Source organism: Phragmites australis, chromosome 3, assembly GCF_958298935.1.
Source record: "Phragmites australis chromosome 3, lpPhrAust1.1, whole genome shotgun sequence".
Classification (NCBI taxonomy): domain Eukaryota; kingdom Viridiplantae; phylum Streptophyta; class Magnoliopsida; order Poales; family Poaceae; genus Phragmites; species Phragmites australis.
The window spans coordinates 23346431-23357658 of NC_084923.1; the positions used below are offsets into that span (position 1 = coordinate 23346431).

The following is an 11228-nucleotide window of genomic DNA, read 5'->3' on the forward strand; positions in this document are numbered from 1 at the left end:
GCCTTGGAGAGGGTGGCCTACACTTGTGTGCTCTTAAAGCAGTCACGGCCATGAATCTCCTGGATATTCCAGTCATCTGTGAATTTCCTAATGTCTTCCCAGAAGAATTGCCAGGAATGCCACCCAACCGAACTGTGGAGTTCTCCATTGAACTATTGCCCGATACGGCCCCGATTTCAAAGAGGTCCTATCAGATGCCACCGAACGAGTTAGCAGAAGTAAAGAAGCAAATTCAGGAGTCGCTTGCGAAGGGTTTCATTCGTCTGAGTTCCTCACCTTGGGGATGTCCAGTACTCTTTGTCAAGAAGAAGGATGGTACTCTATGGATGTGTATTGATTACCGTCCGTTGAATGCCATCACAATCAAGAACAAGTATCCACTCCCTCGGATTGATATCATGTTCGATCAATTGACCGGTGCCCGGGCTTTCTCTAAGATTGACTTGAGACTGGGTTACCACCAAATCAAGATCTGATCGAAGGATATTTCAAAGATGTCTTTCTCTACCCGTTATGGGCTTTATGAGTTCACCGTCATATTTTTTAGCTTGATAAATGCACTGGCATTCTTTATGTATTTGATGAACACAGTCTTCATGGAGGAACTCGACAAGTTTGCTGTGGTGTCCACTGATGATATTCTCATCTACTCCAAGACTGAAAAAGAATATTCTAAGTACCTCCGTGTTGCTCTTGGCCGCCTTCAAGATCACCAACTCTACGCCAAGTTCAGCAAATGTGAGTCCTGGCTCAAAGAGGTCGCCTTTCTAGGTCATGTCTTGTCAGAAAATGGGGTAGCAGTTGACCCGAGCAAAGTGCAGGATGTGCTCAGTTGGGTGCAGCCCAAAAGTGTCACTGACATCCGAAGTTTTCTCAGACTCGTGGGTTATTACTGCATGTTCATCGAGAATTTCTTCAAGATTACTAAGCCCATGACCGAATTGTTGAAGAAGAATGTCAAGTTTGAATGGTTCGAGGAGTGTGAAGTGGCTTTCCAGACTTTGAAGTATCATCTCACCACAACACCAATTCTAGCACAATCAAACGTTCACAATAGCTTCGATATCTATTGTGATGCCTCTTGCTTTGGACTCAGTTATGTTCTCATTCAAGAAGGATGCGTTGTCGCCTATGCTTCACGCCAACTAAAGTCATACGAGGAAAATTATCCCACTCATGATATAGACCTTGCAACAGTTGTGCACACTTTGAAGATTTGACGTCATTACCTATTGAGTGACCCTTGCTGTATTTACACGGATCACAAGAGCCTCAAATACATTTATACTTAGGATGATCTAAACATGAGACAGCGAAGATGGCTCGATCTGATCAAAGATTATAAACTAGAAATCCATTATTGTAACACCCTAAATTTCAATTTTTGCAATAGTTTAAAATTTTACTAGAATTTTAAATAGGAGTTGCACTTTTGTTCAATAAAAGAAATTAATTTCTAAATTTAAATTGCCATAGGTTATATTTGTGGTTGATGCATTCCTGTTGTCATAGTTGCAACGGTCTTTTATGTGTGAAAAAGATTTGCAAAAAGATCGCTAGAAGTCGCTTGTTTAAAACCTCTTTTGAAATTTTGTTCAAAATCTAAAAAGAAAAGGCATTTCTAAATTGTAAAAGTGCTCTGAGGCCCATCTTCTCCCTCTCCCCCCCCCCCCCCCCTCGCGTGTGGGCTGCCCTCTCTTCTCCCGCTCTGGGCCGCATTGAGTTTGCCTACCGCGCTCCCGAGCCAGCCCCTTCCCCGCCTTCTCTCTCTGCCAAGTGGGCCCGATTAGAGCCAAGCCACCCACCAAACGGCTCCATTCTCCTTCCTCCCACCACCTGGACAGCCCCCAAATCCCACACGCTATTCAAAACCGCCGCCTCCTTGAGCCATTTCGCTCCAATTGAAGCCGTAGTCGTGATCCCTGCCCCCTAATCACTCATTCCTGGCTGTTTTCCCCTCCTTAACCCCTCTCAAATGTGGAAACCATTGCAGTTAAGGAAATCTAGGCCGCCGGCCATTTCTCTTCAAAATCTGGCCGATGCCCTTCCCCTCTTGCGCATGTAAGCTGGCCATTTCATCCCTCAGAAGCCTCCACACCCATTCCATCCTCTCTCACCTCGTTTCCCACTCGGTTTCGCTGCCAGGACCACCTTCTTCCCCGACATCGGTAAGGATCTCTACCACCATTTTTCTTCATCGCCGAGCCCCTCTAACTCCTTTTTCTCACCTTTACGATGCCACAGGGTCCCTGGAGAAGTGCATTTTGCGCATTTTGCGCTACTCCAGTGATGTTCCGGTGACCCTGCCGTCGTCGGACGGTCGCCTCCCTATTCGGCGCCGCCCGGCCAAGCCCCTCTGTTGAAACGTGACCGTCCAATTTTCATCCGTCGGCCAAAAATGCATACCCCTTCATTTTATGATTCCGGTCCACCGTGGACCCATGGACCGGCCTCCAGGCCATGGTCCATGGGTGCATAAACCTTTTCCACCGGTTTTCTAATTGAGAAATAATTCAGTAAAGGCTTTTTTACGTCATAAATAATATTCTTGGTATAAAACCATTTGGTTTATTCTTTGAAAATAAAGTACAATTTGATGTTAAGCCCCTGAAACTTCAAAACCTCAATACTTTTTGCTCGTAGCTCCGATTTGGGCGATTTTCACAGCCAAATGTTCATAGCGATGTGTAGAATATTTTTATAGGGTTCTTACCTAGTTTTAGTACTATATTGTGTTCTTTTCTTAGTAGTTTCCTTTGTATGCTTTTTCCGATATGTCGTTTAGGAGGTGAGCAGTTCGGGAATCTTCAAGATCAAGCTTTCGAGGACTTTGAGCAACCCTCCGAAGAAGGCAAGTGTCCATGAACATTTTGGCCTCTATTTTAGGATTCATGTGTAGCTATTTTTATAACTTCTATGTGTGATTGTGTAATTTGGAATCCTATGTTAGGGTTTACTAGCTTTGTATGATTATTCCTTGTTGCTGTTGTTTAACCATGGGTTAAAAAGGGTAGTATATGCTAGTGCAGTCACAGTTGGGGAAAATGTTAATCTTGACTAATGTCTATGCATCTAGAAACGGGTATGGTAATCTTGTAGCAACATGGTATAGGGATTCTAACAGGATGGTTGGTTTGAGGTGGTGCTGAACAACAGGCTTGTGTTTGTTCCTATGTGGGGTCCTAAGGATCGGTTCTTAAACATGTAATCAAGTGAATCTGCACAACCACGAGGCCTATATAGGTATGGCCTGGCCAACTAATTAACCACCCCTCTAACTCTGTGGGCACCGTTGGACGTTTGAGTGGCACAAGAGGGGGCTTCTACAGTGATATAATCGTTTGTTAGTGGTGAAATCTCAGTGGGTGCCTGTAAGTTGGCGGGAGTTTTGTAAAGGCATTGTAGTGAGACCCCGACTCCACACCCCGAAAGTATGAAGCAACACGAGAATCACGACTTGTGGGGAAAGCTGTGCAAACTCTGCAGAGTATCAATCTGGTCAATCAGTCGTGCTCACGGACAAGAGCGGACTTGGACTTCTTCAGGATTAGATGGGATCAGAGTTTGGTATGGTTGGTTGGGTAGCCGAGTAATGGAATTACCTGGTGAGTCTTTGTAGTCGAATGGAATCCGATGAGTCAATCTTTTTGTTACAATGGTGTCTTCAGACTTAGCAAATAGGATGCCTGTTGTTGGAGTCATTAGATTAAAGTTTTCTTAGTGCAGTTAACTGTGTCTAACCTTTCCTTGACTTAAACCCCATAGCATGTTTTCCCTTCACTTACAGAGTACATTTTTGTACTCACACCCGTTGTCCTTTCTCTTGCATTCTACTGTTGTTCAGAAGCCATCAATGAAGTTGCAACCTTTGATGAAGACGACTTCAACCCGGAGTTGCTGTTCTAGGCTGGAATACCCCCGGTTGACGCCTGTGGAAGATGGAAGCCTCAGTAGCACTGAAGATCTTTAGTTCCGTTGTGTTCTCTTTTAGACCCTCGGGTCCTTTTTTAATAAGTTAAATACATTATTGTAATAATGACACTGTGATGGTACACTGATGATGTAAATGCATGTATGAAACTTTATCCTTGCATACATGTGTTGTGCCCAATTTTGTTTCTTTAAAACTGGGTGTTACAATTATCATCCTGGCAAGGTGAACGTTGTCGCTGATGTACTGAGTCAAAGGGCTCGATGCAATTGTCTCTCGCTCTAGCATAGAGTCACCACGCTTTGTGATAATTTCATGAGGTTTGGACTTGAGATAGTTTCAGAGGGATTTCTTACCAACATGGAGATCAAATCCTCCCTCTTCAACCAAATGAAGGATGCTCAGAAGGCAGACAAGGGCATGGAGAAGATCCGTGACAAGATCAAGGAGGGGCAAGCCAAATGTTTTGCCCTGGACGATGAAGGTCTCTTGTGGTTCGAGAAAAGGCTAGTGGTCCCCAAAATTCTAGAGTTAAGGAAGAAGATTGTGGATGAAGCTCATGATTCGCCATTGTCCATCCATCCTGGGAGTACTAAAATGTACTAGGATCTCAGGTCCAGATTCTGATGGATCCACATGAAGCGAGAAATTGCTTGATATGTTGCCAAATGTGATGTCTACCGAAGGGTGAAGGCCGAGCACCTTAAGTCGGCCGGTACACTCCAGCATTTACCCATTCCCTCCTGGTAGTGGGAGGGGATCGGTATGGACTTCATTACCGAGTTTCCTAAAACACCCCACGGTACAACTCGATTTGGGTCATTGTGGACCAGTTGACCAAGTCAACTCATTTCTTACCCGTTAAGACCACATACTCAGTCAAGAAATATGCGAAGTTGTATCTCACTCAAATTGTTCGCATTCATGGAATTCCGAAGAAGATCGTCTCCGATCAAGACACTCAGTTCACTTCTCATTTCTGAAAGAGCCTTCATGAAGCCATGGGAACCAAGCTCTTCCATAGCACCGTATGTCACACCTAAACTAACGGTCAAACTAAGAGAGTTAATCAAATCCTCAAAGACATGCTACGGGCTTGTGTTCTCACGTATGAAAAAAAAGTGGGGGATCTGCTTGCCATTTGCATAATTGTCCTACAACAACAGTTATCAGTGGAGAATTAAGATGTCACCATTTGAAGCTCTATACGGCAGAAGATGTCGAACACCGTTGAATTGGTCTGAGTCTGGTGAAAGATCTTTTCTAGGCCCGGATTTGGTCAAAGAGGTAGAAGAGCGTGTCCTAACCATTCGCCGCCATCTCCTCACAGCTCAGTCTCATCAAAAAAGCTATGCTAATCATCATCGGTGTGAGCTGGAGTTCAAAATTGGAGATTTTGTCTATCTTAAGGTCTCACCTCTCAAATGAACACAGCATTTTTAGATGAAGGGAAAGTTAGCATCCCATTATGTTGGCCCTTTCTAAATTATTGGCTGGCGTGGAGAGGTGGCTTATCAGCTGGAGTTACCTCCATCCCTCTCCGCTGTACACGATGTCTTCCACGTCTCACAATTAAAGAAATGTCTTTGAGTCCCAACCGAAGTCATTGAGGTCGCAACCCAAGAATTACGGTCGGATCATTCCTATTGTGAGAATACAATTCGCATTCTTGATGAAGCAGAACAGAAGCCACGGTGCAAGTCTATTAAGTTCCTCAAGGTTCAGTGGAGTAATCACTCCGAAGATGAAGCGATGTGGGAACGTGAAGATTAGCTTCTTACTGATTATCCTAAGTTCTTCGCCGACCTATGAGTGTTGTAGTCGTTTCAATTTCTATCAGAATGCTCAAAGCGTGTTTTTTCTCATAGCATGGTTCCTAGATACACCGTACTCTCCTCGACTCGTACCAAATCTCGGGGCGAGATTCTTTTAAGGAGGAGGTTTGTCACATCCCAAATTTATAATCGCATGATTAAGTCTAATTATGCATCATTAGCATTATGATTAGTTTTGAGGCAATTTATTTTAGAATGCTAGTGCAATTCATTTAAAGTCAATCGGGCGAGAGAAAGAAATTTGGGGGTAGAAAAGAACAGAATTCATAGTTAAATTGACCTTTTTCTCTAACACATTGGCCCACCTGGCCGGCCCCACTACCTCACCCTTCTCTATGGGCAGTAGCTCAACCGCTCTCTCAGCTCCCTCACTCCACTCCTGTGCTCCATCTCTCCCTCAGCCAGCCAAGACTAGGCGAGGAGCTCCCCCTCTCACTCCCCTCTCAAGCTCTCTCCTTCTCCCCTAAAATCCCACCTCAAGAGAAGGAATAGAGGTATGCATGTGGTGATCACGAGCTCATGAGCTACCCATCCATCCAATTCATTTTCATTTTCTCGAAGGATTCAAGGCGATTTTGATGTATTTTGGTGCTCTTGGTTGAAGAACAAGGAGCACCATTGTTCTTCCTCTTTCTGAGTGTTTCCTCCTTCAACCAATAGTCCACAAGCTCGGCAAAGCATCTTGGGTGAGTCTCCTAGACTCCCATGGCAAAGATGCACGTTTTGGTTGGATGAATCTTGAGTTTAAAGCTTCGGTTGCGAAGTTCTTGAGTTCTTGAGATTTGGAGCTAAAATGAGGATTTAGGTGAATTTTGAGTTAGGAATCATGTTGCTAGGTTGGTGAGTGCGTTCTAGACTCTATAAATTCTCTCAAACATGTTTCCCTTTGGTTTGGAGAAGCTCGCAAATCAAATCGGCTGAGGTTTCACCCTTGAAGCAGCCTCTCTGGACAACCCGGATAATCCAAATTGACTCGGATACTTCAAGTAAACCTAGAGAAACCCACTAAATTGTTCTCGTTAACTATGGCGATTTAGAGTGCAATTCAAGTCTAGAACCCTTTGTATAATTTATAGCCATGTTTTAGTGGAATAGATTTATCATGCGAGTTGAAACGGTTGGGGAAAACACTTTAGAACTCAACTCGGTCAGAACCCAGATAGTCCGGATCAACCTAGAGTGTCCAGCCCAATCCGGAGTATCCGGACTCAACCCAGAGGGTCCTGGTAAATAGCCAAGAGCCCCACTCAGAGCCTCGCCCGGAGTGTCTGGCCCAATCCAGAGTATCCAGACTCACCCGGAGGTTCCGGGTTATTTAAAAAATGGCTAACCAAGAGCCCTCACCCGGAGGTTCACCCAGAGGTTTTGGAACCTAGATACTCCAAGTTCAACCCAGAGTCTCTGACCTCCTATTACTTTTCCGATGTTGTTTAGATCGCAAGTTTCATTATTCCTTCGTATGTATTACACCTTTAGCTTGTTGTTATGCATATTGTAGCATACGTTGTGCACTTCATTCATGCTCATCATTGCACACATTCTTCTTTAGTGAACAAAGAATTAGAGCGTGTCACTGCCGTGGTTGAAGGCGATGCCGATCTACCCGAGCTTTGCGAGTGTTGCGTGGGTAGCATAAGGCAAACCCCGTAGCAGCAAGGCAGGCATATAAGTATATTTATCCCAATACTTTGGATCACGTATGATATGATGTGATAAATATGCTTTATATATGTTATGCATGAGTTCGAGTCGATGTCGGGTTATGATTGGTAGAACCTATGTTGATGCACCAATTCTCCTATCTTGAATAATTGTTGTTCTATATCCTTGTTGCCTAGGTTTAATATGATGTTGTCTAACTTAAAATGTTATTCGTGATGCTTAGCAAGTGCTTAGGTCCTCGGTAGAAGTCGAGCGGTGAAATGTTTCATGGTTCATGAGCATAGACTTTAATTACTTGCACAATGATCATAATGATAGGTTGATGGTGTCGGTTGGATGAGTGGGGTGGATGAGGTGAGGTGTGGGTGGTGTTAGGGGTGTTTGTCTTGTCTGGATGTGGAGTTCCCCTGAGTAGGTCGGGATAGGGACTCAGACACCATAGACCGCTTGTATCATTTAAGCACCAAACATTGTGGCAGTTAGCTTTAGCACTTTCCATGCTTACTACATGTCGTATATGGGAACGATAAGCCGATTACCTTTGTAGCTGTGGCTTTTTGGCATGCGGGTCAATGGTGTCGGGTATGAGGCTGGTTGGGGTATCCAGTTTACTCCGGAAATAGTTCTGGATGACCCCCACACCTATCAGCTCATGATCAAATGATTAGAGCTTATTGGAAAATGTGGAAATGAGTACCCCCTTGTATAGTCATGTGTGGTCATGCAAGCAGTATGGTCCTCAAGTCATATAGGTAAAGGAGTACCCCCTACAGGGTGTAAAAACATTTCGAAATGTCATGCTCTAGGTCATGAGCATGCTTTGTCCATTTGCAGTAGTCGTAGAGTTACCAATGTGGTTTGGCATGGTTGAGATGTTGAGATGGTTCATTCCAGATGTTACTACTATGTTCCTTTTACATTATGTTCAATTGATGTTTATGGGCTAGTTTGTTACTTTGGTAAAGTATAGATGCTCACACATGTTTATGTCAAATTTGCTTTCGCATATGAATTTACTCAACCATGTGGTCGTATTCTTGCTAACATCCTAATGCATAATCCTTGAAGTCGGGCTATTTATAAGGGCCCATTATGGATTAAGTCTTACGAGTACCTTCGTACTCAGCTGCACAGGTTTTGCATGTGAGGAGGAGTTGGTTTTCGGCTACTTCATGCCCCCTGATGCGAGTGGCGGGAATGAGTAGTGCATCCTACTCTTGGAGGTCGCGCGTTGGGGGTGAAGCCTAAGGGCATATGGCTTCACCCATCTTTTGTTGTCTTTATCTTTTATTTTTGTTGCATAGTTTCTTTTGTTGGTTAGGAGTTGAGCAGGTTTTAGTCTCCTCCTAACTCTCTTTTGTTGTAAATTGTATTAACTTGGTGCGTGCTTAAGAACTTGTAATATGATGTTAATTACTCGCTCTTTCTTAAGCTTTGTTATGATGTTTCATGTTGGAAAGGCATGTATTCCGATCTTGGGTACAAAACATGTTCTGGGACTACCGAAGCGTTATTCTGATTAATCATTGAAATCGTTATTAGGAAAATGATCAACTTAATGATTAATTAGAATATTGTTTGGATGGTTCCTCACAGTAAGTAATACATTGCTGATCATATCTCTATGTGACTCTTGTTTGTTGGGTGGCATCGAATGTCCTATCGCCCAACTCTATACTCTAAAGCCCAAAACCGTTTTGATAGCTTTGTTAAGTAAACCAACACTATGCATGTATATGTCTGACATCCACCCTATCTGGTTAAGATAAATTATGGCACCCTGCTTTGGCAGGCCTACCAAACAATAATTAAAACCTATGTATGTGCAGCTATTAGAAGGGTATCATTTACTCTAAATTTTTCTGAGGGAAGCTATTCTATCATGGTAATCATATCCACCGCATATAAAACATGAAAGAATAGTATGACAAGAACAAAAATATCACAGATAATCATATTGACTATGACATAGTATGACCCCTTCATATGGTGATCTCTATCACCACGGTCCTGTCCTCCTGGTAATCATGCTCCAAGTCTCCATGATAATGTGCTAGTCTATTACACCTAATAGTACTAGATGAATTACATGAGAAAAAGAAATATCACAAGTCAGCACGCAGACCGTTATACAATAACATGACAACCTTTGGCTACAATTAACCATGACACACGTGCCATGAAAATTACACACATGCATCACATTCATAATAAGGCTATACCAGTCACAACATTCTCGGCAAAAATGAGTTAAGCGTAGAATCAAATTCTAATGTTGCTACATGAACATGTTATTATGACAATCTATGTGTGTACGCTACGCAACAGTGATCCCATATCTATGAAATTGCTATGAAAATCTCATCGGATTGATCATATTAAGCCAATTATGAGTCATTCACAATGCCTCAATTTCCACTAGATCAATCATATTGATCATCGTGTGAGGTTTTCCAGAAATGATGATAACACACATAACCTCAATCTACTGTTCTTCCAACCATGCAGCAGCGCGCGCTGTTAGCCCCGATGGTGATTCCAGCCGGTAGGGGCAAGTCACATGCGTAGCCAGGTGGGAGATCAAGCTAATCTTTTTGGTTGTGTGATTCCATCAACTCATACCTTATTCTGATCCCAGTTTCAACAAGTCGTGCATCAACCGATCCATCACATGAACTGATCACATGAACAATGATAGATCTAATCTATTACTACTACATATCAACTATATGTGACTGATCCAGATCAAAAACTACGCATGTAGGCTCTAATACCACTGTTGGGGAATAGGAAGGCTACGATAGCCTAAAAAAAATTCTACTGCATCCACCTAGGAAACCATAGGTCGTTACCACTCAACGTGCAGTGCAGCGGAAGAAGAGTTGGAGCAATCCAACGTGATGCGCATCGATGTAGAGGAAGCAGCTCTCCGACCAGCTCTGAGTGGGTATGTCTCACCCTCAACCAGCTCCAAGCAGGTACATCACGTCCTTGATCGGCTCCGAGCAGCGTTGTCATGATCCGTGACCACAAAGGGGAAACCTTGACCACATCCTCGACCACGAAGAGGAAGTAGTCGATCTCATTGACCACCTTGTTGACCAGGTACTCGCACTCCTCGAGCACCCCCAAGCGGGTGCATCGCGCTCCTCGATGACAGAGCACAGCATGATCAGCATCGTAATCTTCATGCCGAGAAGATCAGCGCTGCAATAGCAGCAGCGCCTCTACGGTATCCACACGTAAAGGATGGAACGCCGTACGCCGGTGTGCTAGCAGCGCGCGCCTGACTAGGGTTTCGCAGGGAGTTTGAGAAAGAGATGGCGGCTAGGGCTTTGGTGGTCAAATCAACTCGCATCCATGGCTCCTACCTACTCTTATATAGAATACGCTAATGGACCTTTAATCACATTAAATCCCATCATGACTTTAAACTATAATGGACATTCAATCATATTAAATCCCTGCATATCAATCTGCATATGCAATCGCCTCTAGGCCATATCACCAACACAATCATGGGTTGCCTTCAGCTGTCAAAACTTTAGGGCCTAAATAGCCGTGTGTACTTCTCCTTATAGTTAGGATAAAGATGCGCCTTGGAATCTCACATAAATTCCTGAAATTTAGCAAACTCACCACTATTATACTTATTATGCCACTCGACATCCTCCACCATCTGGTCCACATTCTTTACAAAATCCTCGAGATCATTATCATTGAAACATAATCTGTCCTCATCCCTGAGATCATGATCCATATCACCTGGTGTAAGTCCTTGATCCACATTATCGGTATGG

The 11228-nt window shown here is 43.6% G+C and overlaps 1 protein-coding gene across 1 annotated transcript; it reads left to right on the top strand.

The window, feature by feature from the left end:
- Nucleotides 1-596: 596 nt before the first annotated feature.
- On the top strand, nucleotides 597-1220 carry LOC133910602 (uncharacterized mitochondrial protein AtMg00860-like). The gene has a single exon (XM_062352943.1). It carries the CDS (start codon nucleotides 597-599, stop codon nucleotides 1218-1220), a length of 624 nt encoding a protein of 207 aa, XP_062208927.1.
- Nucleotides 1221-11228: the final 10008 nt, after the last annotated feature.